The 27,781-nt window shown below is 46.2% G+C and overlaps 6 protein-coding genes across 11 annotated transcripts in view; 3 read left to right on the plus strand and 3 right to left on the minus strand.

The window, feature by feature from the left end:
* Positions 1–10,365, plus strand: part of LOC122613240 (kazrin) — a 38,262-nt gene extending 27,897 nt beyond the window's left edge. For 2 of the 6 annotated variants that reach the window (XM_043787324.1, XM_043787325.1), the window contains exons 5-15: positions 1,113–1,328; positions 2,222–3,127; positions 3,184–3,244; positions 3,658–3,857; positions 3,909–4,403; positions 4,523–4,684; positions 4,809–4,953; positions 7,085–7,105; positions 8,066–8,177; positions 8,918–8,941; positions 9,003–10,365. In XM_043787324.1, coding sequence (XP_043643259.1) covers positions 1,113–1,328; positions 2,222–3,127; positions 3,184–3,244; positions 3,658–3,857; positions 3,909–4,403; positions 4,523–4,684; positions 4,809–4,953; positions 7,085–7,105; positions 8,066–8,177; positions 8,918–8,941; positions 9,003–9,461 — 2,801 coding nt within the window. In that variant the 3' untranslated portion in view covers positions 9,462–10,365. Of the gene's footprint in view, positions 1–1,112; positions 1,329–2,221; positions 3,128–3,183; positions 3,245–3,657; positions 3,858–3,908; positions 4,404–4,522; positions 4,685–4,808; positions 4,954–5,869; positions 8,178–8,917; positions 8,942–9,002 lie in introns of those variants that run through there. The other 4 variants (XM_043787326.1, XM_043787327.1, XM_043787328.1 and 1 more) reach the window with 4 other exon arrangements.
* A 90-nt stretch (positions 10,366–10,455) lies between these two features.
* Positions 10,456–10,874, minus strand: LOC122613242. Its single transcript, XM_043787332.1, has one exon. The coding sequence runs from the start codon at positions 10,817–10,819 to the stop codon at positions 10,667–10,669; it is 153 nt and encodes a 50-aa protein (XP_043643267.1). The 5' UTR covers positions 10,820–10,874; the 3' UTR covers positions 10,456–10,666.
* A 269-nt stretch (positions 10,875–11,143) lies between these two features.
* Positions 11,144–13,816, minus strand: LOC122612106. Its single transcript, XM_043785494.1, has 2 exons — positions 13,710–13,816; positions 11,144–11,777 (listed from the first exon to the last, which is right to left on the minus strand). The coding sequence occupies exon 2, from the start codon at positions 11,744–11,746 to the stop codon at positions 11,531–11,533; it is 216 nt and encodes a 71-aa protein (XP_043641429.1). The 5' UTR covers positions 11,747–11,777; positions 13,710–13,816; the 3' UTR covers positions 11,144–11,530.
* LOC122612104 (probable hydroxyacid-oxoacid transhydrogenase, mitochondrial) lies at positions 11,872–13,691 on the plus strand. Its single transcript, XM_043785492.1, has 5 exons — positions 11,872–11,952; positions 12,013–12,097; positions 12,310–12,684; positions 12,748–12,889; positions 12,949–13,691. Exons 1-5 carry the CDS (start codon positions 11,903–11,905, stop codon positions 13,689–13,691), a joined length of 1,395 nt encoding a protein of 464 aa, XP_043641427.1. The 5' UTR covers positions 11,872–11,902.
* A 309-nt stretch (positions 13,817–14,125) lies between the features above and the next one.
* Positions 14,126–14,672, plus strand: LOC122612105. The gene has a single exon (XM_043785493.1). The coding sequence runs from the start codon at positions 14,185–14,187 to the stop codon at positions 14,503–14,505; it is 321 nt and encodes a 106-aa protein (XP_043641428.1). The 5' UTR covers positions 14,126–14,184; the 3' UTR covers positions 14,506–14,672.
* On the minus strand, positions 14,597–26,590 carry LOC122612103. Its single transcript, XM_043785490.1, has 5 exons — positions 26,514–26,590; positions 26,295–26,367; positions 17,608–18,724; positions 15,811–17,542; positions 14,597–15,748 (listed from the first exon to the last, which is right to left on the minus strand). Exons 3-5 carry the CDS (start codon positions 18,703–18,705, stop codon positions 15,417–15,419), a joined length of 3,162 nt encoding a protein of 1,053 aa, XP_043641425.1. The 5' UTR covers positions 18,706–18,724; positions 26,295–26,367; positions 26,514–26,590; the 3' UTR covers positions 14,597–15,416.
* Between the last annotated feature and the right edge of the window lie 1,191 nt (positions 26,591–27,781).

The following is a 27,781-nucleotide window of genomic DNA, read 5'->3' on the forward strand; positions in this document are numbered from 1 at the left end:
CATCGCTTTTAGTGCTGCAGTTGAAAAGTCAACGAAGCAGATAGACGGGGTCATTTCGGAGAAGGTGAAAAAGGCGCTGGATCCCAAAGTGGTTGCGGTCGAGTTGGGCTTTCGAAACTTAAACGCTGAAAATTGAACGGGGAGCGGGTTGGGCTGAAGCCACTTTAGTTTTGGGACTTGGGAATAAAAGTTAACTCTTCAATTTGGTAGTTTTTTATTTGGTAAACACAGTGCATTCATTCCGTTTTGACCTCAATTGAAACGTGCATTTTTGTTGCCTTTTTTAATGATTTCATGCCGCGCATTAAGTGCTAATTAAATTTTCATTTAAAATCCTTGGCCATAAAATAAATCCGTGTTGACAATCAATAAGCAAACAAGCTGGAAAAAATGGCATAATGCCTATCCGCTGTAGTGGGATTTGTATGTGAATAACGATTATCCTGGCTGTATGCATGTGTGTGCGCAATCAATTTGGGTTCATCATCAGTCATTCACATGGATGAGTTTGTGACCTGGGCTTTCGAATTGTGGCTGGGGGAATAACTAGATAATCGCAATGTGCAACTCGTAAAAGAGTTGCTCTGAACGCATTGTTGTTATCGCCATCACTTGCTGACTCGTTTGCATCTAGATTAATGTGCCGACAAGCAATATTAATTCATTTCCATGTTCGACTGCAATAATTGTTGTTTATTTACTTTTCAATCCTATTTGTCCGCTTTCGATCAGACAAAATCTAATTTCGAACCCCGCACGACCCCTCCTCTCCCCCTTCCCCGTCCAACTGGGCGGATAATGCCTACTATATACATATATAGTACCGTCAGTCCGTACCATCATCGAACCACTCATGCATACCCACCTGCCCCATTACCATTATCCCCGTTTGTTGGCATTGTTCTTGTACTTGTTATACTTGTTATTGCTGTTGTGGACGTTGTTTGCCATTGCTGTTTGTTTGTTTTATTTGGAACTACTTATTGGGTCAACCCAATTATGTTTGCCTGCCCCCAAACACCCCAAAAACACACACCCCAAGCCCCAAGTCCCCCCGAAAAGTCATCTATATCTGTGTATCTGTATCTGTATCTGAACAATGCCGAATTCAGTCGACAAGCGAAATGCCAACCTATCGGAGCCGGATCAGGACCTGGCCCCGAATCTGAATGTGAATCTGAATCTGAGCCCGAATCCATCGCTGGCCCTGGGTGCCCCGCACTCGCCCACGTCCGCCGCGTCGGCGGCCTTGCTCCTCCTCGAGTCCTGCGATGGAAATCGCAACGACGAGTCAAGGTTCCAGCGCCTGCATTCCGCTCCCCGTCCAGGTAAGTCGATCAATCTATTCTCCCCGCCCACCCTTTCGCTTTCATCTCAATTTCCGCTCTGTATTTTTAATTGAAGCAGCAGCAATCACAATTAACCCGCATCCCCAGCATACCCAGCACACCCAGCACACCCACTTGTTCCATCCATAAAGTAGTTGCACTTGATCCCCATTCATCCGCTTAGTGCCTGCCGATTCATTGCCCTGGCCTGGTTAAGTTATAATTGCACTGCATTTTAGTTCGCCTGCAAAACTTTGAATGCGTTTTCAGTGCTCAGTTCTCCGTGCTCAGTTCTCGTTTTGCATATTAAATGCCAGTACTCTGGCACCAGCTGCTTGTCCATAGTTGTGCTCAGTTTCTTCAGTTCCACTTAATATTATTTCATTGCTAAGAAATCTGGGCGGGGGAAGAGTGTGTACAAAATTCTCGGGAATCGGAAGTGGTAGTGGGCGGCTAGAGGATGACATTATTGCCAATTATGAGTAGAGTATCGATTGGCAGGCATGCAAGTCAGTAGTTGCTACACAAATGCTACCCAAAGTAGGTGTATCTGCAAGATAAATAGGTGTTCTCGACACTTAAGAGTTAAACAAGCCAAACAATTGCAAACTGCTTAAAAATATCTTTGTTAAAAGCACTTGTAAAAACACGAGTTGTTTGGAAATCCCACCAATAATACCTCGACCTGTTTCCTCTGCATTTTTGAGCAAGAGCAGCTTCAGTTTTCAGCGGCGGTGTGTAATCACAATAATGCTTTGATTTGCTTGGAGATATGAGCTTGTAAACCTGGCTTGCATTCCTGCCACGATCACCGCTTCTCCGCAGCCTGGTAGCTGTAGCTAAAAACTAGGTTCTAGTTCTTTCACCAAACTAAAGAGATCCCCATTTTGCAGAGGCCACCATGAAGCTGCGCGAGGAGAACGATCGTCTCAATGCCGAGCTGCTTCGCCTGAGACGCCTCCTCGAGCTGTCCACAGATGGCGCAGTGGGTGGCGTGGACACCGCACCCGAAATGGAAGCCGTCTCGGCCGGCGAAGGAGCTCCGGCTGCCAAGGAGCGCATCGAGCGCCTGGAGTCGGAGCTCAGGTCGGTGAAGAACCAGCTGCTGACCATGCGGCTGGAGCGGAAGAAGCTGCGAACGGACAAGTCCGATCTGCTGGGCCAGGTGAAGCAGCTGTGCGCCTCGCTGCAGGAGAAGGAGCAGGAGCTGCGCGACTTCATACGCAACTACCAGGAGCGGGTGCGGGAGACGGAGACCACGAACGCCAAGATCTCCGGCGATCGGGATCGCGAGCGCTTCCAGCTGCTCAAGCAGGCACGCGACGAAGCGGAGCGTTCGCTGGCCCTGGCCCAACAGCTGTCGGCCCGGGATCTGCAGCTGCAGCGGCTGCAGGAGCAGCTGCAGGAGGCACGCCGCCAGTTGACCGGCTGCCTGTCGGATCAGGAGAGTCTGCACTCCTTTGCCCCACTCACGCCGCCGTCGGCGGCCTCGGGCATGCTCAGTCAGCTGGCCGCCGCATCGGGAATGGGCGGCGGTTTGGCGGGCATGCGCGGCACCACTGAGGACAGTGGGCGTGGCAACTCGCTGTCCGCCTTCAGCGGCAGCTTAAGCGGCGGATCCGGCGCCACGGCGGGCGATCGCAACTCCTGCTCCAATGACTCGGGACTGAGGAACAGCAGCGACCGGGAGAGCACGGGCGGAGAACTGAACTTCAGCGATGGCACCTGCGACAACGGACCCTGCATCACCGTCGATCCGGACAGCATCTCCCTCGTGTCCAGCCAGAACATGTACCAATGTAAGATATACCCCTGTTCCTCATTGAAATCCTCTAAGGTCAGGTCTTCGTTTCAGTCGGCACACCCAAGGAACGCAGCCCCACATTGTCGCCTCTCAATTCGGCGGCCTACTCAAGGTATGGGAAAAAAATCATATCTAATAAATTATGAATTTATTCAAATGGAAACATTGTCAGTGGACAGTGTTTAATGAAATACGTTATTTGCATGGCTATCAAATTTATTACAAGTTTACAAATATTTAACATGACGTGTTCACTTTAATCTGCGCGTTCACGGCTTTAATTAATTACATGTCGACAGCAAATGCAGAAACTAAACAAATTGATAAATGGCAGCTAAAATTACATTACACGCCTATTATAATTTTTGCTCAAGCTCTCATGTGCATTTAGGGATTTCCAAAACTTCAACATTGATAAATTTCTATTTAGCATAATTGTTAGTTAGAAACATAAAACAGAAATGGTGTATTCATTTGCATTGCATATTACATGCGCTTCCTAAACCTTTTTAAACATTGCAATAGATCCGTGGAACAGCTAGGCTCCCCGGTGGACCCAGAGGGACCGGGTAATGGCGCCATCAGCCGGAAGTTCGCCAACGCCAGCAAAAGTGGACCACTCGGTGCTCGCAATGGACGCGGCGGCACCTGGGGAAGTATATCGCGAGTGTTCGCCCGCTCCAGGAATAAAAACAAGGCGCTATCCGCCGATGGAGTGACTGAATGTGAGTGTGTATATACTTTTATAAAGTATATATCTAATCAGATCCGTTCAGATGCCGACTACTCGTGGAATCCGCTGACGGAGGAGGGCTACGCCGAGAAGCTGCGTCTGCTGCGCGAGGCCTCCCAGCTGCCCATCGACCGCTGGCGGGCCACCCAGGTGCTCGCCTGGCTGGAGGTGGCCCTGGGCATGCCCCAGTACAGCGCCAGGTGCGCCGAGAACGTGAAGAGCGGCAAGGTGCTGCTGGAGCTGAACGACGTGGAGCTGGAGGCGGGCCTGGGCCTGGCCCATCCGATGCACCGCAAGAAACTGCGGCTGGCCATCGAGGAGCAGCGGCGTCCGGAGATGGTGCGCTATCCGCTGATCACGCAGCTGGGCCACACCTGGGTGGCCACCGAGTGGCTGCCGGACATCGGGCTGCCCCAGTACGCGGAGCCCTTTGTGCAGTCCCTGGTCGATGCTCGCATGCTGGACACGCTCTCCAAGAAGGAGCTGGAGAAGTTCCTGGGCGTCACGCGGAAGTTCCACCAGGCCAGCATTGTGCACGGTAAGATTGTGAGGTGTCTCATGGAGTTACAAACTGAAGCTTCTTTAATAACTGGTTATCCTTCTGGCCAAACATTTTAGCCTTATTAAATGCCACTCCCATTTCCCCTCCCTTTGCAGGCATCCACGTGTTGCGCATCGTCAAGTACGACCGACAAACGCTGGCCATGCGCCGGGTGCAATCCGAGACGGTGGACACGGACCCCATTGTGTGGACGAACCAGCGCTTCATCCGCTGGGTGCGATCCATCGACCTGGGCGAGTACGCGGACAATCTGAAGGGTGCGTGTGCCATATCGATGGCCCTTTGATTATGCCATTCAGTGCAGCAATCAGGAGGGCTCCTCTGACCCACACTAATACTTAAATCCACCCACTCTCATTCCCTGTTGACCCCCACCTGCAGATAGCGGCGTTCATGGCGGCCTTGTGGTGCTGGAGCCATCCTTCTCTGGCGACACCATGGCCACCGCCTTGGGCATTCCCCCCTCGAAGAACATAATACGGCGGCATCTCAACACGGAATTCGACGCCCTCATTTTGCCCGCACGGTAAGTTTTTAGGGTTTACCAGTCCCATCTAGATATCTCAGTGTGTGCGTGTGTGTGTGCGTGTGTGAGTGTGTGTTTGTGTGCGCCCTGTGTGTGCGAGTCCTTTGTGTAGCCCCTCGGGTTTGACATGTGAATTGTGGAAACGTAAATATGTAGCGTAACACAGCGTTTTGATTAGAGTTGTCTTTGTTTTGATTGAGTTATTGCCGTTTTGTATTACCATTACCCGAGTTACCCCGAGTTTATATAACTTCCTGTTAACGCTCTTCGTTGTGAGTTTGTATTTGAGTTTGTGTTCAGTTCTGCACCTTCGTTAAGACCATATCGTTTACAGCGTTTTTGTTTTCGGTTCAACTTTGCTAGCAGGAAGTGTTTCGTCCTTTCGTCACTAATCATGGGAGCTCTTCAGATCTCATTTCATCATCTGCATCATCATCGCCACCCGAAACATACGAAACATACACCTCACATTATTCATTCATGCTCACATCATCTCTGGCTATTTAATATATTTAGTGCTTTGATCATTCGTTTATAAGCTGCTTCTTATGTGCATACCATCCATCTATCTTCTTCCGCATCACCAATGAAATATGACTGCAGAAATGCCAGCTTCTCGACTCATTAGATGTCATATCATGCGATGTCATACTCGTATCTGTATCTAACTCTGTCTACTGTCGTGCATAAGTATGTAAAGGTCCTCCAGCCTGTATATTTAGATAGTAATTCTGTACTTTGTTTCGTTGTTGATCGATGTGAACGTGTCTTAGACAATCTGTTAAGCAAAATTAAAAACCGTCCCGAAAAGCGAAACGCACTAATGGCGGCCCTCGTGGCCATGTTTCTCTCTCTTTTCTTTCCCACAAAATATCTCGAATCATGTTTATTTGTATCTTCTATATTCGAAATGCAGATACCTTATTTACTGTCAAATGGAAGAATTTCAAATGGAAGCATCCAGACAATTGGCCAAATTGCAGGGCCACTAAACAATCCGCACGAACCAAAAAAAACTCGATAACGAACTCGAACTCGAAAATGAATAATAATCAAAAATCAAACGGGATTCATACTGATTTGTTGTTTAGCCAAGCTGATAAAGATGATACGATAATAACTATAGGGAGAGAACAATAACTGGAGCACAGCGCTAGTCATTTCGTCATTACGAATAGTTGATAGATCCTCGCCAGGATATTCACACACATCCGAGTAGTAGAAGTACATGTAATCATACCACAATATTATCAAGTGCTTTAGGCATCGAACTAGAAACGCACACGTCAATAACAAAACAAGTGTCCAAGCTTTGCATATCCGATATAACGATATTAAAATTATAACGATACTCTCCGCGAGGAGCGCTTAACGTTGCATTTACTTAGGTTGATTTACCAGTCGAATCGAGCATTTAATGTAGTAGAAATCTAGGGTTAAGGCTTTACGTCAATGTATGTAGTTCAGACAGGGGGTTTGAAATATGTAGCAGCAGATATTATCAATTGTTACGCCTAAGATGAGCATTGCAAATGCCGAAACACACACCCTTCCACATGAGCGTCCTTCGTCACTAGGCCGAAGCACCCAAGTTCCCTGTGATACAGAAGCTGCTCTCTGAGCTCGAACGCACAATGGAACCCTAAAGACCAATAACATAACCACACACTCGCACACAGCTCCATGAACACACACACATCTACATTTCCGTGGTTAGATGATACAGTTCATGTTTGGTGTTGCATACTGTGAAGCGTTTCGATTGAGTTTCGCCCTGCGGCATCGATTCTCCCATGGCCAAGGTTCCCAGCGTATGCGTATGCTCCTAAAAATGCAATTTTGTTGACATGGCTTGCTTATTGCGTATGGCTGTATCAAATATCTGCTTGCATACTGCTGGGGAACAACAAAAAACATAAAAAAAAGCGGAGTCAAGGATTCTGGAGACTCGACCGCAGGGCTGTAGCTCCTCTAAGTTAATTTTGTTAAGAAGTCGTTTGTTTGGTTTTGCAATTTTGCAATTTTGCAACTACAGTGTCAATTGTAAGTAAAACTTGCTTACTAAGTAGCCTATCTCTCTCTATTTCCGAAACACACACACCCACACACGCATACTCGAACACGTACGCAGACAACCGAAAACCAGTTCTATGTATGTGTTATCAATGTTTTTAAGTAGCTTGAACTAGTCTAATCGTTGTCATCTTAATAAGTACCACTGCATACAAATACCTTAACGATACTACTACTACATATGTGTGATTGGAATTCTAAGGCTTAAACTAAAACGACAATTTTATATGGCTGCTGGTTTCGTGTCTGTTAGCAATGCTATTCTTTAGTCAAGTTACTTTTACTTTCTAGTTTCTATTCTTTCGGGGGTTTTTCTCTCACCATATATAACTTTGATTTCATTGTTGTTTTACGCTACGTGTAGTTAATTGTGCCATGGCAAATACGAATCAAAATAAAAGTAACTCTCTAACATTGATTAATCAAATTCTTTCGTCTTTGTCCCGTTTCTTTTTCCATATTTCCTATACTCGATCCACTCTCTTTTGCTTTCACATCCGTATGTTTCCCTTCCATTTCGTAATTTGGTAATCGAATCGACGGCTTGTTGTTGTTGCTAACTCTGCTTGATTGTCTAACACGATTACCAACACAACGACAACAACTCAACAACAACTCAACAACACAATCAACAACACAATCAACAACAACTCAACAACACGCCTATGAAACCACTTTCTGTGTGTGTATGTGTGCCTGCCTTGCCTGCTCTCTCTCGCTCTCTCTCTCTGTCTCTGTATCGCTATCTCTGCTGCTCTGCCTGACCGCCCGCACTCCATGTACTCCAATTTCAAATCTCGAAAACTCCACACACTCCCGTTATCTGCCGTCTGTGTCCTGTCTTTGATGTGCCGCCTGCCTGCCTGCTTGCCCATGAAAATCAAAAACACATGCACATCCAAACCCCGTCCACAACATGATATATGCCCCCGTGAACCTACAACACCCACTCACCACCCAACCACCCACCCACACACACACACACGCATACGACCTATGCAAAAATTCGCAAATCGAAATTGCCATGTTTGTTGTGTAGAGCGACTCTGGGTCAGGGCATCCGTTCCGGTTGCGGCGTAGTGCCTCTAACGGGACCCGGCGGACTGCAGCACTATGCCACAACAGATCGCCGCTCGAGCGGCAACCTCAGGGTAAGTACTTGAAACTAATAATATAGTTAGTTATAACCAATTATGTCTTGAATACAATAATCGTCTGCCAAACTCAGTCGACAAACAACTATTGCTGTACGAGTATCCTTGCCTTACCCTGAATTGACGTGAAGCTTTTGTTGTCGCTGTCGGTGTCTGTGCTATAAATTATTTAAATCCCTAAGAGGTAGCTTCGGCAAGTGTTCCCATATCACTGGGAGCATGTTTTCACAGGCTTTCATCCAAATTGAAAATTTAATTTATGACAGGTTGCCTTTGCAACCTGTATTGACTATAACTTACACTCGAAGGTGCCTACGAGTATGTGATAAATTCTGAGTTGAAAGAAAGGACACTCAAGGATGCTAGAATATTTCATGCAAAGATGGCAAAAAGTATGCTGCGGTTTGTGGCAGCTTTAAAAAAAACAAAGTCCGTAAGGATATATTAAATATTTATACTAGAAGTTTGTACTCATTAAAAGTTAAACAATAATGATGTCTATAATAATACAAATATTTTTTATATCACAATATTAACTCCTTAGCATGCTTATATATGTATACATAATTACCGATTTGGAAAATTTTTATAGTTCCTAAGGCACCTAGCAACAGGAAAAGTTTCATGACAGTTCAAAGTGTTCCCGCTGTTGGCGAAAGTTTAGGACATGAAACGTATGCTAGTATACAAACTAAAACTATTAACATTTTGTTCTTTTCATTTATTGTACCAAACAGATTTCGGCATGGAAAGGATCTCAGGTGAGTTGGCACTTCATTTCACTCAAGAAACATATTTCAAAACCAGTATTTCCGTTTGCAGAGCTCCCTCTCTAAAGCCTTTCGGTTCAACAGCAAACCACATCGCACCGGGGACCGCAGCTCCTTTGGGAACTCCACCTCCCCAACGCCTTCGTACAGCAGCAGCGAGGGTGGCGGAGGAATATACGCAACCATAGGCCACCAGTATCCGAATCCGCACACCAATCTCCAGCAGCAGCAGCAGCACTACCATCACTTCCTACCGCCGCCGACGACGGCCCCACCGCCGATTCCCTCGGCTGGGGGCATCTATAGTCATGGTCCGCCGCCTGGTCATCGGGTGAGCGCACCGCCAGTCGGTGGGGTACTGGATGCGGTGTCCACCGACCCCCAAATGCTCTACGAGCAGAGTCGACGGCGCGTGAAGAGCATCAGCGATATTGGGGCCTCGACGAGTGCCGGCAGCGTGGGAGCCTGCAGTCTGGGCGGCATATCGGCCTCCTCGGAGTCGCCTGAATAAGAGTGAAGAGCTAGCTAGATAGGATTACAACTACCACTACCAAAGATACTCAGCTGTACTCCCGCATGAAAGTCCCCTTCCACTTCCAATATCCCATTAAACCTCCCAGCTGCATTTGAGCTTAGAATCTACAAGCAAACTCAATTATATTCAAGTCAGTGTCAGACCCACCTACAAGATACAAGATACCAGATACAAGATACATGCATTCAGCAGATACAAGCACATATGCGTCAAGTAATACACGATAAGCGAGTAATCATTTGATCAAATCAGATAGAACTTCGAACTATATGCTAAACGTAATTAACGACATAATATTAATATATTGTGTAGACTAAGCCCCGCTCGCAGGCAAGAGAAGTAAGGATCGAATCTAATCGAATCGAATCGAATCGAATCGAATCAAACACTCCACCCCAACTCAAGCAAACTGCATTAGTCTAATCAATCGCATATATGTAATTCTAATTGTAATTGTAACTGTAAAGATAGCTCTAAACCGATCGAAATGTGAGTGGCAGATTTCGTGAACGTACTTCTGTACGTACTCACTGAATTATAAGCCGATGCAGACACTGGAGATGGAGATGCGATTGCAATTTAGATAAATTGAAATTATTTTGTAACCGAAACTATCGTAGCTAAGCAAATGGAAACGGAAACGGAAACTATTGAATTAAATTTGATAAGCCGCAACGGGCGGCACTTTGTAAATTATGGTAATTATGGTAATTATGGCCCTAAGCAACGTTCAATATCGCATGGTAAATATAATGGTAACATCCGAAACCGAATCAAATATATGGTAAATACAAACGCACTCCCCGATAAGGAAAACCCTCGCACAACCAAAGAAAGTCAGTCAGCCTGCTTTATCCGCCAATCAATCAGTATCGAAGAATCCCCGAAAGCGTCAGGGTATCATTAAGCTGACCAATTTAACTGTAGACCTATGACAAAGAAAACTATCGAATAAACCCATGATCAAAACTCTGTTGTAAACGACGAATGCGTCTTTATTGTGCACGTGCAAGGGAAGAAACCGCTCGCTAGATGAGCAGCACCTCAACATATTGCATTTGCTCGACTCCGAAACATTTCACCTTCACCGAGAGTCGCTGTGCTTCCTGCATCCTTTGTGGTTCGGTGCATCTGCGGGGAGATTTGGCGTGGTGCTCCATCTCCTCCAGCCGCTCGGATTGCTAGCGTCGATCGTTGTCGTTATCGTTCCGCGGACGTCGCGTTGTGTGCGGACGACCCTTGGGCTCCGGATTGGGTTCCGCCATGGTCAGAGTGCCCAGGCTGCCGATGAGTCCGAGGATCCCAAACACCAGGAACAAACTAAGCCACTTCATGTCGCGATCGCGATGTCGAGTTATCACCAGCTTAGCGCAAACTGCTGACCGATGGGCCGGGTGTGGAACGTTTTATGGTCTGGCGCCCAGGAGATCGGCGACGATCTGCATGCTAATGAGGGGAACAGCCGTCAACATCGTTTACCATTGACAGTAGTTTATGTTCGCAGATCGGGCAGATATCGCGGCAAATTGAGTTGTAAATCTAGCGCGAAAAATGGGCGGACATACATTTAGGTAATTAGCTCCAGCGAACAATTGTTCCCCTTACAATTGAATCGCAGTCACATCTTACTGTGGGAGCCGCAATTAAAAATGAATGGGTTTCCGAACGATTGCGAATCGCATTTATTTCTATCTTTTTGGAGTAAGTATTTGACAAATTTCGAGCTTCGCTCCTTGTTGTTGTATATACATGGTGCATTAGGTGCAATGCCGAGGGCAAGTTATTGCCATTTTATGATCTAGGACAACCATATGCGATTGGTACAAACTGATTACTTGGTAGAGTGACAAAACAAAGCGAGTCTTCACGAAAGCAAACATTTGAATACACGGACAAAATGACTCCAAGAAACTATCTTAAGATTGGTAGTTACAATATAAAATAATCGAGCACTTATCAAAAATGCCTTAACGAGAGCCACTGATATGGCGAACTATAATTTACAAATATCACAATGAGCTGGCTTTTGGGGGAGGTGCAGATGGTCAGAATCTCCATCTATCCGCGATGACCGGCGGACTCAGGCTCAAGTTTTGCTCGAAAACTTGGCAGAGGTCATTCATCTCCCGCTCCCTTTGCAGCTCCTCGCGCACCTGATGCCACATGGACTCGAATCCACTGTCATAGGATGCCATCGAGGCGTCGCCCTCGCAGGAGCTGTCTTCAAAAATAAAGGAGTACTCCATCTGGTAGTCGCACATTTTCGGCTCTTTTAGTTATTTTACTTCGCAGCTGCAAGACACAAAAATTCAAATTGTTAGCTATCGATTGGGAAGTGCTGTGCCTTGGCGCCAGCTATCGAATCCGGTTTCTTATCACACGAGAAACTAGACCAGCTGATCTCACTTATATACAAAATGTCGCGGAAGAATGTCTTAAGTTTGATCAACTCGATCGTCGCCAACTCGTAAGTAAAAATTCACATTTGGTTGCCAATTTCAAGAAATTTAAATATAGTATCTTTTAGTTGCAAGTGCCCCGCCCACTCGCATAACTATGGCTCAGCAGCTCCCACCGCCTCCCAAACGGGGCGCATGGAGTACGCCTTCGAGGTAAGTGGCGAAACCTTGGACTTTGGAACACCTGCAGATAGCAGATGCTCATCTCCAGTCAGGTGGTCATAGCTTGCACCAGATAATCTATCTCAATATTCTTAAGCATCCTAATAACTGTTATTAGATTTTGTGAATAACTTTCAACTTTTGTTTTAAGGAATTTGAATAATACATAATCCATTTTCTTTAATTCAAATGCAATCACACAGATGTCTGCCTCGACTGTTCGATTTGGACCCGGAGTAAGTGCCGAAGTGGGAGCTGATCTCCGCAACTTGGGAGCGCGGAAGGTGTGCTTGGTCACGGATAAGAATGTGGCGCAGTTGCCCTCCGTGAAAGCGGCATTGGATTCACTGGCTCGTAATGGAATCAACTACGAGGTCTATGATGAAACCCGTGTGGAGCCCACGGATGGGAGCATGTGGCATGCCGTGGAGTTTGCGCGTGGCAAGGAGTTCGATGCATTTCTGGCCATCGGAGGAGGATCCGCCATGGATACAGCCAAGGCAGCCAATCTTTTTAGTAGTGATCCAAGTGCAGAGTTTTTGGACTATGTGAACTGTCCGATTGGCAAGGGCAAGGAGGTGAGGTCTACGTCTTTGAATAGGTGCGTGGTAAGTGGCATTGATCACTTGAATTCCATGTAGATATCGGTGAAACTGAAGCCCCTGATTGCGATGCCCACCACCTCGGGAACTGGTTCTGAGACCACAGGTGTGGCTATATTCGATTACAAGAAGTTGCATGCCAAGACTGGCATCTCCAGCAAGTACCTCAAACCTACTCTAGGTAAAAACTTAGCTCTTTCAAATAATTTATTCCCCTAACTTCACACTTGCAATCCCTAGCTGTGATTGATCCTCTGCACACGTTGTCCCAGCCGGAACGCGTGATGGCCTTCGCTGGCTTCGATGTGTTCTGTCACGCCCTGGAGAGTTTTACGGCGGTGGATTACAGGGAACGCGGCCCGGCACCCAGTGATCCCAGCTTGAGACCCACCTATCAGGGCAGGAACCCGGTGTCGGATGTGTGGGCACGATTCGCCTTGGAGACGATCAGAAAGAACTTTGTGAACGCCATTTACCAGCCCGATAACCTGGAAGCCCGATCCCAGATGCACTTGGCTTCCACGATGGCTGGCGTGGGATTCGGGAATGCCGGAGTGCACCTGTGCCATGGACTTTCCTATCCTATTTCAGGGAATGTGAGGGACTACAAACCGAAGGGCTACTCCGCCAGTCACGCCCTCATTCCTCACGGTCTATCCGTGGTGATCAGTGCTCCGGCGGTCTTTGAGTTCACTGCTCCAGCGTGTCCGGATCGGCACTTGGAGGCTGCCCAGTTGCTGGGCGCGGAAGTGCGAGGTGTTCAGAAAGCAGACGCCGGTCGTCTTTTGGCGGACACTGTACGCGGCTTTATGCAACGCGCGGGCATAGAAAATGGCCTCCGAGAGCTGGGATTCTCCAGCAGCGACATACCCGCCTTGGTGGAGGGAACCCTGCCCCAGGAGAGGATCACTAAGCTGGCGCCCAGGGCGCAGACGGAGGAAAACCTGGCGCAACTCTTCGAGAACTCCATGGAGGTCTATTAATTTGGAGGCAAAACTCACCCACGCTCAACTTGTTCTCTCGAAGAAAAAAGGCCAAACTAACGGATCCTCGCTTAGGAACTGACCATACTTGAGCTTTCAAAATTCCAATTTCTAAAAAGCACATACATATGTACATACATAGCTTAGAGTGAACCACTTACTTTTGGGTGGACTTATGTACAACGAAAAAATACCATTAAAAACCATATACAGACTCACTGGAAACTTGATGCTCAGCCAGATTTTTGTTTACTTTTTGTTCTTTGGCGCAATGAATCTTATGTTTATTCAGCATTAATTTGTGGGCACTCTTTTGCTTTTGGTATATGCTCTTCTCATGGAGCCTCAGTTCGGTTTTCTAAGCTGCAGAAAAAAGACCAACGCTGGGATCAAAAATACAATGATAAAATTTAAATAATATTTTATGTTACCTAAAACAAGTAAAAAGTATTCAATTCTACCAAACACAAATTATAATATATTAGATCTTAACATGTTCAACTTCAAATATGAGTACTCCTTCATGTTCGAGTCCACCGGATGTGGAAGTACCTTCCTAGGAATGCCCTACGACGTGGAGTTCGAGGCGATGTGGCAACAGATCGGTGAGGAACTCCGTTCCAGACATAATCGCTTCCTGGGCATGCCGTTCGATAGTGGATTTGAGCGGATGTGGCGCCAGGTCAGAGAGGAACTGAAACGGGATCGGGAAGACAACCAATTCGCACTTGATTTCCAGCGGAATTTGACACTCTACGTAAAGGAGGAAGGTGGGGATGTCGGCCAACTTGAGTCGTTTATTGAACGCAGATAAAATATATTCAATTTTATTGAAAGGCATGTTATTGTTTAAAGTACGTATGTATGTATGTCTATTAAGTATGCATTGTAAAGATTACGATCGGTTTGGTTAAAATAATTTATTGTTTTCGGAATTGGTTTCAATGTCGAATAGGTCAAGCAGTCACTTGCCATCGATTGGAAAAAAGATAATAAAAAAGTCTTAACATAGTTTATGCATTAATTATTTCTCTCATCATCATTCTTGATCAGATTATAAATCAGACGTCATTCTAGGGAGTCTCCTAAACGTTTCCTACACAGACCCGCATCTAAAGCGCTTACTACTTTCTCTTCCTCGCTCCTCGCTCCTCGTTTCTTGTTCCTGACTTGACACTCAGTTTAGAAACCCTAATGTGTTTAAGTAATTTTCGATCGATTTGAATTTTCGCAAAATGGCACTAAATCTTCAAGTTGTTCCCGAAATTCTCAGAAGACCGATGTGGATAAATTGGATATGGATTGTTGGGTTCGATAAATTGCAAGTCCGTTGCTTTCGAAACGGTTGATCATCAAACGCGTTCTCTGAAAAGCCACCTCTGCTGTTACCAAGGTCCTTTGAGTGGTCCCAACAGGATTAGGTGGTACAGGCTATTTTAGGGATAAAGGATTCTGTTAAAGATTTATTCGCTCTCTTTCATTCTCTTATTTGGATTCAAGTATTTCTCAGTTGTTGCTTTGTTTCCTCGCACTTTCGCTAATACTTTTAACTGCCAGCTACTGCTCCTCCTCCTGTTTCTAACATTCTTGTGCTTGTGTGTGTAGTAAATTGTCTGATGTGATTTTTTACTTTTTCAACTATCAATATCCTTATAAATTAGAAAAACAGCGCAACTCGTTCGACTTCCGCGACTACCGGCCCGGAACTGCTGATTCTAGGTGGACTTAGACCTGATTGATGGGCGCGTATCGGTGCACCTTCGGCTGCTTCAGATGCTTGGGCTCCTTCTGCTCCTTGCTGGTGGGCTTCACGATGTCCTCGCTCAACTTCTGGTACACGAACGAGTTCTTCGAGGCCAGCAGCGCCATGCGGTAGCGCTCGCCGCGCTTGCGCAGCACCACGTAGATCACTCGGGCGATGGACAGCACGATCATCAGCAGGCAGAAGGAGACGACGATCAGTGGGACCACCACGTCGTAGGAGAGCTCGCCGTGGAAGATCACCTTCTCGGTGTACTCATCCGACTCCTCGCTTCCGCTGTCGAAGCCCAGTTTCTCTGAAGGGTTAAAATATAAAATTCAATTACCTTCCATAAATGAATATTTGGCTGAAACTTACCAAGCAGGAACTTATCACGGGTCTCCTGAGACATGTCCACTTCCTCCGCCTGGATGCCATCGTTCTTGAGCACTGGCTTCAGTTCCTTGTTCACGAACGAGTCGAAGGCCTTGTTAGAATCGGCCTTGGCCTTGGCATTCTTCTTGGCCTCCTCGAAGCGATCGTCATCGTTGTTGTCATCATCATCGTCCTCATCATCGTCATCATCCTCCTCACTGTCATAGTCACTGCTGTCCTCTTCCTTATCCTCGCCGCCATGGTTCATGTTCTCCTCGTCGGCATCTTCCTCAGGCTTTGCGGTTTCAGTGCTGACCGATCCCTTCATGATCTTCTGCATGCTGCTCAGCCTGCTCTTGTCCAGCACACTCTTGTCCAAGACACTCAGCAACTTAGCCTCATCCTCGTCCAGCTTCTTCTCGCTCTCCTTCAGACGCTTCTCCAGTTTGGCTTCGGCACTGTCTGCCTTCTTTTCGTCCAAGAGATCTGATTCCTCGGCATGCTTGCACACCTCGTGGGCCAAAGACGCCCAACCGGCCTGAGCCTGGCTCTCCAGCTGGACAATGGTGGCATCATCCTCCAGATTAGCCAGCACGGGCAGGCGGCTGGGAGTCATCTGCATCTGCAGGGTGACGTAGCTGATGAAGTCCTGGAAGTCGCGAGTGCACTTCAGCGGATTGTTGGTGATATCCAGGGAGCGCAGGTTCTTGAAGCTCTTCACATCCTCCGCGGAGATCTTCTTGATCAAGTTTCCAGAGGCGTTGAAGCTGCGCAGGCTGTCAAAGATCTTGTAACCCATACCCAACTTGCGATCGGAGAGCAGGGTGGCGAGCTCGCAGTCATTGACGTCCAGGGAACGGAGTTGGTGCAGCGGCAGGAAGAGACGGATGGACAAGCGGCTGATGGGGTTTCCAGCCAGACTCAGCTTCGTCAGCTCTCCGTTGTCCATGAAGATCACATCGTCTATGCGGGCGATCAGATTGTTGCTCAGATCCAAGTCAATCAGCTTGTGGAGTCCAGTGAAAATCTCACGTGGCAGATGATTAATGTTGTTCCAGGCCAACTTCAAGGTGGTCAGATGCGGCATCGTGGAGAAGGCCTTGTGACCCAGTGGACCGATGGCGCAATTGGAAATATCCAGATAGTAGACGGTGAACTCACCGCTGTAACTCAGGAAGCCATCGGTGGGCAGTTGGCTCAGGCGAGGATTATCATTCAAACGGATTACGTCCAGCTCAGAGTTCTTGAAGAACAGCATTCCCGAGATCTGGTCCAGATCGTTGATCGACAGATCGATGTGGCGCAGGTTCTTCAAAGTAAGGAACGAGTCTGGCTGGATCTTCTTAATGCCATTGCCCTTGAGGTTCAGATTGGTCAGACCGGGCATCTTGTCGAACATGCTGTGGTGCACTTGGACAATCGAGTTGAAGCTCAGGTCCAGCTGCTGCAGATCCTTGGTGCCGAAGTGCAGATCGCCATTGAAGGTATTGTACTTGAGGTGCAGTATGGACAGGGTGGTGCCATTGAAGATATCGCGGGGCAGTTCAGTCAGCGAGTTGTAAGACAGATCCAATTCTTCCAGAAGAGTAACCTTCTCAAAGGCCTTCTCGGGCAGTTTCTTGAAACTGTTCTGGCTCAGGTTGATGTAGACGACATTGGATAGCTGTGAGAAGGCCTTGGGATTCAGCTCCATAAGGTTGTTGCGCGAGAAGTCCAGCTCCTCAATGCTGGAAGACTGCAAGATTGTAATTGATTAGAAATGGATTACAAGAGAAGGTTTTCGTTTTTATTAACACCCACCTTCAGCAGATAGTGAATGCTGGACATCACACTCAGGTCGTTGCCCGAAATGGTGAGCATGCGCAGTTTCTTGTTGCCAACAAAGGTGTCGGGATTGATGATGGCCAAGCCCACATCCGTCAAGTTAACAGCGTATAGCTCGTTCAGTCCGTGGAAGGCCTCGGCGTGCAGGTACTCCAAGGTGCAGTTGGCGATCTTGATGGAAGCCACATTCTTAAGGCCCAGATTCTGGAAGAAGTTGGGTCCCATCAGGATGGGGTACTTGGGACCCACATTGGTCACAATCAAGTCCGTAATATCAGCGCCAAACTTCTGGGTGCCCATGTCAAGTCGGCTACAGGTGGCCACCAGGTAACTGTTGACATTCCGGGCACACTGACAGAATCTTGGACAGGGCACGTCCTCGCTGAAAACGACTTGCTCATCATCTGTCAAAAGTTCATCAGAGCCATCGTCCTCTTCATCATCGTCGTCCAGGTCCTCGTCGTAGTCATACTGGGAATCGCTATCGATATCATTTGCACTCTCCTTGCTCTTTTGGTCGTTAGTCTTGCTCTGCAAAATAGGGATACGTATGTTGGTGGCATTCCTTTTGATGCCATCCAAAATGGCCTGCAGCTTGGGATTGCTCTTAGGCTTCTTGGGACTGGCGGAGGTCGTCTCGGTTTCTTCATCGAAGTAGTTGTAATCATCATCATCATCATCATAGTATTCGCTATCGTCGGCATCCTTCTCCACGGTGGTATTGAGAATCTTGTTGAAGTGCGGATCCTCAGCCAAGGCCTGGCTGTGCTTGGCCGCCTCCATCAGATCCTTCAAGGCCTCCTCGCTGAGGGGCTTCTCGGTGCCGAGAAGTGTGGTTTTCTTTGCGGGACTCTTGGTGGTCGTGTCCACGGGTAAATTCATTACCTTGGGTGTGGAGATCTTGGGCAGGGTGTCGGTCGGGCTCACCTCCTCTCCGGAGTTCATCTCGTTTTCCGTCAGATCATCGTGGATGAAGTGGATCTTGTTGCCCACGGTGTTTGAGTGGCTGGCGTGGATTAGGGCCAGGCTAAAGGTCAGCAGCAGGACCAGCCTGCAAGTCGACTGGCGACCCATTTTCCGGTTGGTGGGCAAACTGAAATGGACCAGGAAAGACGACAGTGTTGTACAGTGTTGTATGGCCACTTCTAAGAAACTCAACAAAAAACAGACGACTCACACCCAATGGCGCCGTATCTTATCGCTAATGGCTGGAGCCAGATAAGCAGATATGCGTTTATTGAATCAACAACATTCTGGGGAACTGGCCGCACTCATGGCTGGCCTCAGAATAGGACCACCCATTTCCTCCAAAACCACCGATCTGTATGACGAAACGATGAGGCATGTTGACTGCCCCGATTAGCACATTGTAATCCGGACAGTTGACATCATGCGCTTGCTAATTGCGTACGAATTTCCAAGTGCTTGCTTATCATTTACATATTGCCAATTTTTTGGCAGCCCAAATGATTTCTATGCGTATTTTCAGCTCGTTACTCAGAACTTGGGTGAAAGCACAATTCGCACTATCGGATCCGCAAAGTACTTCCCTTATTGATTAGCACTGTATACATCAACAGCTAGTAATGAAGTTGCAGAGAGTGGCGCTGACTTACTCGATCATATAGAGAATTGCTGACTCTCACTCGAGAGTCAATCGATTCGATTCGATTTGGTCTGTCGTCAGCTGCAGCTTATTTATTTGACTTTCGGTTGGCCTGCCCTTTGATGGCAGGCGGCGACTGATTGGGAAACCCTAACTAAACGATTGGGTATCTGGGCATCTCTGGGCATTTTGGAACTGATTCGCCTCGGGGAATCCCCACGGAGCGTTTCTTGACGCCAATTAATAACTCGTTTGCGTTTGCCAGCTCGCTGGTTCTAAGAAATCCTCAAAACCAGACCAGAAAACCCGACGCTCTCCAGGTTTGTTATGCAATTTACGTTTACGTCGTTTTTGGAATGCATTTTCCAAGCATTCGATGCGGATTCCATGGCGGATGGCCCCATAGAAAGACCGCCTGTGTGTTTGCCTTCGTTTTCATGGCAAAGCAAACACATAATTCGAGACCGTGGCTCGCCGAGTGGTAAACAAAGAGCTTTGCGTATTAATGCTTTTCGTAAGCAGGCAAACGACCCGGGATCGCGAGAGATCTGAGACTCGACTCGGGCAAGCAAAGTGTAAAATGCTAAATGCAAAATGCGCAGTTAAGGCGGCCAGAATAGATCGCATTTATCCAGCCAATACAGTGTACAGTGTGGATATGGGAACATATGTGCGCACATATCGTATGTTAGAGCATTTCATTAGACCCCACAGCAAACCGCTTAGCCAGCTCCGCGTCGCGAGTGGGTGTCAGGTTGACGGGGAGCCTGCAAGCCTACGAGCTTACAAGCCACAAGCGCCAAGGGAAAACTGCAGTCTGCAGTCTGCAGTCTCGAGATCGCATTAAACGTGTTTAGGTCTCTCGGCTAACACATTTCATCGGGTTCGAGTCACGAAAGACAGCGCTTTTTGGCTCGCTTCGAATTGGCTATGGCTCTAGCTTTTGGCCAAGGCGCCGCCGACACTCCGACCATAATTAATTCCGTTTTTTGTCATTGCAGCGATATATGTACATATACGATATATATGGATATATGTATATATATGTATATATGTATATATATATCTGTATACACAGATGTCCGCTTGAACTGGGCTATACGAGAGTAGACCCTGTTCAAGTTTAGAGAGAAACCGGTAACTGGCACTGCCACTGGCACTGGCCATACTTGTACATGTATGCAAATACGTTTTCCACTCGGAAACTCGTGAGTCAGCCAATTCATCATATTGCTGCGGCTATCTAACGTAGCCGTAAAGATTAGACTAGTCCCCCTAGTGGGTAAGCAGCACTCCTCTCCATTGATCTGTCTCCCCCGCCACTAAATCACTAAATAAAATTCCTATAACCGAGTGCTTTGTAGTGTCGTGCATGTAATTAACATTCAGCTAATGGGGAAATGCTTTCCTGAAACTGTTTCTAGAACACTTTGACATTCGATCGAGATAAACCCTGATCTGGCCCTGTCATACTTAATGGCCCTGTACTCAACGTAACCCGATACGGAAACACTTTGGATCGTTTTTCGTTTACAGGCACACTTCCCCAGAGTATCAGAGTATCAGAGTATCGCAGTATCGGCTAACCGACTGATTTCGTGTCTTGATACAAGCCACGATTTGTTTAAACGTAAACGTCTATTCAATTTATTAGTATATTTTGATTTGGCTCCATTGGTTGTCTTTCGGCGATTATCAACTGGTTCACAGGCGGCTGGTTGGCATGTGGTCGGTTTTGTCAACAGATTAGAATTATAAGCACTTCCCATGAGACCCTCCAGCCCACATTTCTGTATCAAGTTACCCAGAAATGTCATGTGGATTGGAGAGCAGATGGGGCCCGGTTATCAAATTGTGCATGGGTGCGTCGATCGGAAATTGGAAACTGGGTGCGACCCTTGGCCGGCCAGTCAATATTACAAAGTATATACATACATCTATGCATAGTATAGAGGCCCGAAAAAGATCTGCATTCCTTTGGGTAGAGAGATCCCGTTGATCAGCAAGGTTAGCTAATGAGCCTCGAACTCAGGTAGTTTCGCCTTGATTCCGTCTTACGATCAACTCAAAAATGTCTCTGGCAAATACCAAGAAATACCCAAGAATAATGCGATCGTGAGTCTGTGTGCGTGGGCAGATAATGATTGAGATGTGTGGGTAAAAATAGCTGGCGTTAACAGGAAGTGAAACGAGAGAAACGGACGTGTAGGTAGAATATTGCATTTTTTCGGGAACTCCAGTGTCCTCCTCATCCTCATCAAGGATATCGATTCATGGGAAGACTGCGAAGACTGGCGAAACGGAAATGCCTCAGCTGATGCCTTCATTAGGGTGGTTGAAGCCAATTTCATCCGGCTCTAAATCTGCGGATCACGACATCGTCAAATTTGTTGACCAATTCATTAGCATCACGAGTTGCTTGCTGGTGATTTTGACGATTTACGATTGTGATTTCTGCTAGAAAATACACCACTGGCCAACTGTTCAGATATTCAATTTCCATCTGTATATAGAATAGGGTATACCATTCGGTTGAAGCCATTTCGGAATATCATTTCTGCAACGTTAATTTTTCGCCGTCATTTCTGCAACGTTAATTTTTTTGCAGCCAGCCAGTACAATGGACAAAATTGCCCAAGGCGTGCGCATAAAAAATAAACACAAACGTATAAAAAATGCCGACATTTGACCACACAGACGAACAACACGCAGTTGGCACAAAAGGTTGCTACAAAAAGGGGGAAACTGTTGGCTCAGAAAGATGGCCAGACTGGTTTTTGGCTGGAGCTGGAAATTGCCACTCGAACTCGCAGCAGATGTGTGAGCCAAGTTTGCCCGGTGGCAGCCAAAAGTCAGGCAGATGACTCTACCAGTTACGAAAAATTCTTGCTAAAAGCCATTTCAATTCGCTCAAACTTAAACATTTCGAAAGGGAATTTCTAAATAATAACCGATGGTGTCACGTTCGAGAGTTGCTTGAACTCTTTGAACAGAATGTGCTCTATTACAATCAAAATAAAGTCGTTAATGTTTACGTAAACACTTTAATCGCAATGACACTTTGTAGTGTCTAGTCTGTACATATGGTCTGTAATAGTCTGTAATAGTATTAAGTGAGAAGTGTCATAATCAATTAAAATTGCTATTAGATTATAGGAAATCGATTAGCTTATCTAAGAAGGTCGCTGGAGCTTAAAAGACGAGTGTACTTGCCAAGTCGGCAAACTAATTAAACTTGACGCTACACTTTTGCAACAGCTCCAAATTCTTATGAACGAAGCGACATTCTGCAGTTAAGACCTTTCCCAAATTGATCGTGTTGCAGTACCTCCTTATCGATGGGACTTAAAACTGCACCTTGTCTGCTGAATTTTTGGCCGATAAAGTGCATTTGCTGATATCTGAGGGAATTGCCTGCATGGGAATTCAGTTATTAAAACTGCCATAAATTGATTTAAGCCATTCGAATCTGATCGTTATGCCTGTTTCCTCGCCTTGCCTGCAATTGCCCTTTGTTTGGCTCGATCGGTGCATCGTATATATAGCCCTGAATCTGAAGCAGGAAGCGTTCCATAAATTAAGAACTTAAGGAGGCGGTGCAAATGAGAAACCGGCTTTCACCGGGCGGGGGCGCTTCATTAGCGATATCTGTATCGGATTCTGATGCCAGCTTCCGACTTTTAGAGTGCCGGATAACTCGATTCTAGAAGCATGGCTGTGGCACGACTTGCTGCCCCAGCTGAAAAACTGAGCTGAAAAGCTGAAAAGCGCTTTTCATTGTGCTTAGTCGACGGAAACCTGATTTGTTTACCCACCCGAGTGTGATTTAAAAAAAAAAACAAAAACAGAACCGACCTTTTTGCACTAAACTTTGCACTCGAACGAGGCTTTGTTTGCAACAACAAAAGCGTTCCGCCATCACGTATAGGTTATCGGTCGAACGAGCGTTTCCTGAGACAAATGCCTGGAATTGTCAACTCGTTGAGCCATCTATATATTTATTAAGTGTCGAGTGCTAAGCGGCTTGAACTCATCACCGAGTGCTGAAAGGCACTGATCGCGACTGTCAAAAGGCAGTCAGCATTTCTACTCATCAAGTTAAGGGAATTAACAAAGAACGGTTTTGTAAGACTACAATGTTTTTAGGGGCTATCAGAAAACACAGTCAAGGTGAAGTACAGCTCAAAAGTGTCCACTTCTGTTAGCACTTAAGCAATTTAAGCAAGAGCGCCATTCCTAATTAGACAGTTGTGGGTTCTACATAATATGTACGTTGTTGTGTACATTCTTTGATTTTCGCAGCATTTATCGCATAAATTAAGGGCTGGAATGGCTGCAACTGGGTGCCCACCAACGTAGTTGGCCACGTTCCATGTGGCAGGCCGCATTCCGAGCCGCAAAACGGCTTGCACAGCACGTAAGCACACTCCTCTGAGTCACTTTAAGCCAAGTCTCTCTGCATTTCATTAGCCCTGGCACATGGGCACATGGGCATATATGTATCCAAGCCAAGTCCAATGCGAGACCCTGAACCCAAACGTTGAGGCTGTGAAATCGGCTTAAGATCTGGAGATCTTGAGTTATGGTCAGGCCAAAGCAAATCAAGGCAATCCCGCACAGAGGTTCAGCGTCCAACGCCCCAAATGCTGGGCTCCAATGTACAATTGCAGAAGTGGAGAAAGTTGCAGTCGCGCAGAATAGGGCCAAAAAACATTTCCACAGTTGTCAGCTGGTTTCGTTTTGTACCATCCGTTTGGTACCATCGATGACTAATGTTTTATGGCAGGAATTGATTAATGCTAATGCCACTTTGTCTGACTGTCAGGCTTGATCGATTAGATTCAGGGTTAAGGTAAAAAGTCAACGCAATGTGGGTGCGAAATATGCGAGTCGAGCGTCATGCTCAATTGATCAGTGAACAACAAGCGCCGATAGAGAATTGCATTTGGCTTTCCCTCGGCGACATGGACAACCGAATCCCATTCATATGACATCATTGTTGGCCAAAGCTGTTAAGATACAACAACCGGGATCGTTAAATCACTCTCAAAATAGTTTACCCAGCGCTGTTTTCGTATGGCAATCATGTGCCAAATAAAAACTTCTAAGTGAGCCAGAGCAAAGCGGAGACATTGCGCATACGCCACATGTGCCGACACTTAAGTTCTGTGTAAGACACGGCTCTAGACCAAGTTTACCCACACACCCAGTTGATCGCAAATGTTTGGCTGGCCACTTAAGCTCCAGCTCCAGCTCCAACTCGAACTACGGCTGTCCATAAAAGATGTGTTTAAGTATTCATAATTCGCCCTCCACGACGTAGACGAAGACGTAGATCTATGGAGCCACAGCCATACGTCCAAAACTCGTACTCCGACCAATTACCAGCCATGAAACCAGAAACAGCTAGAGCAGAGAGTGCTGTGACCTCATTAACTCTCAACTGGCCCGTGTTTGCTTTGGGCTCTTTATCTGTATAATACGGAGGTACGAAGCCTCGGAGCTATGGAACTATCAAGCAGTGGAGTTTCCAATGTGCGGCCGGCTTATGTAGCGATTAGATAATGCCCCACTGAATTCATCAGCCATCAGCTAGCAGCTAGCAGCTAGCAACCAACTGGCGACAGCTTGACACACTATGGGTTTACTATAGGTTGCCGATCCTGCCACGGATCGAAAGCCCGGCCCAAGAACAATCGCAGTCAAGTCGGGCTGCGGCGAAAAAATTAGCATTCGAAATCGCTTTCCAGGAATTCACCGTGCACTCCTCCGAACTGGTCGATTACGTCTGGAAAACCGAGTCGCACCTCAAAATCAAATGAACGCGTGTGTTTATTGCCGAGATCTTGGTAAATTATTTGTGTGCGATGTACATTTCATTTAAATTCCAGCTTCGTGCTCGCCCCAGCCAACGGAGATGCTTTTTAAAAGCGGCGATCATTAAAATTGAAAATCGATTGGAACTGGTTCTGAATTATGCATAGAAATAAATAATTTATTTTTTGAGAATATTTCGTAGTTTTGGTCTTTGATTAATTGGCCGATACTACAGGAAGCTCTTAAAGAGCTTAAAAACGAGTCGCTGTGCCCTTTGGACTGGCGGAGCAGTGCAAACTGGGTTTAGGCCATATTCCAATACTCTGCTTGCCCATCTCCCACCTTCCACCTCCCAGCGTAAACGTAAAGTGTGTGGTATATGCAAACTGCGATCATGGTCGAACCTAAACTATATAGATTTATCTCTCCGACTGTGACAGTTGAGCATGTTGTGTTTTTGCAGCAGAGCGTTGAGTTTGTTATGAAGGTGACTTCTTTTTTGAGCAAATGCATTACCGGTTTTTCAGCCCCTTTCCCTCTCATTTTCCCCCCGATCACTTACTAATACCAATGCGCGCGAATACACACACAGGTGTAATCTTATCTACCTGGCGACTCGTGTTGTTGTTGTTGTTGTGAAAAGCAAACGCGTTAACTGTTTTTTCCCCGACTGTTTGGCTTTCCCAGTGCAATTGCCTTAACTTGGCTTAAACGCTTTGGGTTTTTCGGAGTAATTGGGGCAGGGAATTTAATTTGGCTAGTCTGATAAGCCAGCATGTAGGTGAACCGAAAATATGATCGCTTTGCTTGCAGAATTTAACGAGATAATTGCGACTCAGGTTTTAAATTTATATGTCACCACGGCACAGCACACATGCACTCGCACACACACACACACACACACAGGAGCAGCTGCAGTTGGCGTATCTGTGTGCGAGAGTTTCGGTATGTTTTCTGAGATACGCCAGGTAACATTCTCAGGTAGCACACACACTGTTGCAGCGACGGAAAGATACGCTCAGAGAGCGAGACAACTGCTGGACTGCAGGAGTGTCACTAACGTCATCCCACTCCCACTCACTCATTGAGTGACGAAATTTAAACACTCGCTTGCACTGCACTTTTCTTCCAGGGAAACTCCCTTTCCCCCGCACAGACAATCCTTAACTCCGACTCACGAACTCAAGATACGATCCATGCCCGATGCCCGAAATCCAGATCGAAACGAAGGGAAACTCACCTTATGAGCGGTCTGCTTGCAGACAACTTTTCTCTGAGTGAAGCGGAGTAATCCAAATATTGGCTTTTGATCGCTGCAAGAAACACACAAACTTTATTGGATTTTGGCCGACACTACGATTGCTAAAAGTGGTTCAATTCGGCACTGGTTTTATGCTCTTCGACTTGAGACGCTAATCACGTGCTCGTCCGTTGATTTCGATGGCTTGTTTTGCTTTACCGAGTCGCTTGATCGTGGGATCGCTTTCTAGTCTAGCGCGTATTCAACACCTGTTGAAGTTCAAAACTCAACTGAGAGTTCACACTTGTTGAAGTTAGTGATGTTCGCCAGTATCGATACATCGGGCATCGATGTCTTAAGCGATACTTATCGAAGTTGTTGTTATATCGATTTGTGAGCGAGTATTCTTAGTGCGCAGGCTTCAACTGATTAAAAAACTAGTAAAATTGGTGAATTCGTGCTGTCAGTTGGAACATTGATAAAAAAAACACTAAATTTACTGATATGTCTAAAATTTGGTATTGCCGTAATTGTTATTTAAAAATATCGTGCTTTCTGGACTATCGCCGGTATATCTGAGTTGCCATCCCGAATTATATACATGTAATATACAAGTAATGTAAAGAGCCGGTAGATGTCGCCACGAATGTCTGACTGAGTAATTTGGTGTAGACAGAATATAATGTAAAATGTACAAAAGTCGCTGAATTGAGTTTTGACTTCTTGTTGCCTATCTAAAAGGCGTATCTGTGGTTTTCAAATTAACTTTATTAAGAACTTTGGATTGCTTATTTATACTTGTAATATATAAATTAAATACTTTGTAATAAATAAATCAATTTAACAACTTAATAACTTTCTATAACCATTGCTAGCGTATGTAGCTGTATAATTTTGAAGTACTTGGGCGTACTATGAAATATGATTTATGGTACCATAACAAAATGGGATGGTTAACATTTTCTCTCGGGAGCTAAGGAGATGTGCGATGTTCCCTTTTGAACGAGCGATTCCAAACTGCCAAAATCGAATCGCGAATAAATGAAAGTCCACTGCCAAAATTGGTAACTGGTCAACACGGCGTCTGGCTGCAGTTACTGTAGCAGTTGTGGCATTTGTAGTGGATGCTGTTGCCGCTGTCACGAAAACGTCAGAGTTTTCAGCCTCGGCCTCCGAACGTCCGACTGTCTTTTTGTATCTTTTTGTCAGCGGATTGCCAGTTGGTTGACAAAACATGCGCCTGCGCAGTTTTCGCCTTCACATTGAATATTTTCTTGTGAAAAATCTCAGCTTTGTGTTCGGTGGGCTCGCTGTTTTTGTTGTCCCAGGAGCGTAGTGAAGGTGCGGACGAAAGGGATAACCTGATAAATGTTTATAAATATATTGCAAGTATCATAAACTAAATTATTTTTCCGTTCTTTATATATGCTTATGAAACTACGTTGTGGTACGTCACCCCTTTGGATTCCGCCCCTGAAACAAATCGA

This window comes from Drosophila teissieri, chromosome 2R, assembly GCF_016746235.2.
Source record: "Drosophila teissieri strain GT53w chromosome 2R, Prin_Dtei_1.1, whole genome shotgun sequence".
Lineage (NCBI taxonomy): Eukaryota > Metazoa > Arthropoda > Insecta > Diptera > Drosophilidae > Drosophila > Drosophila teissieri.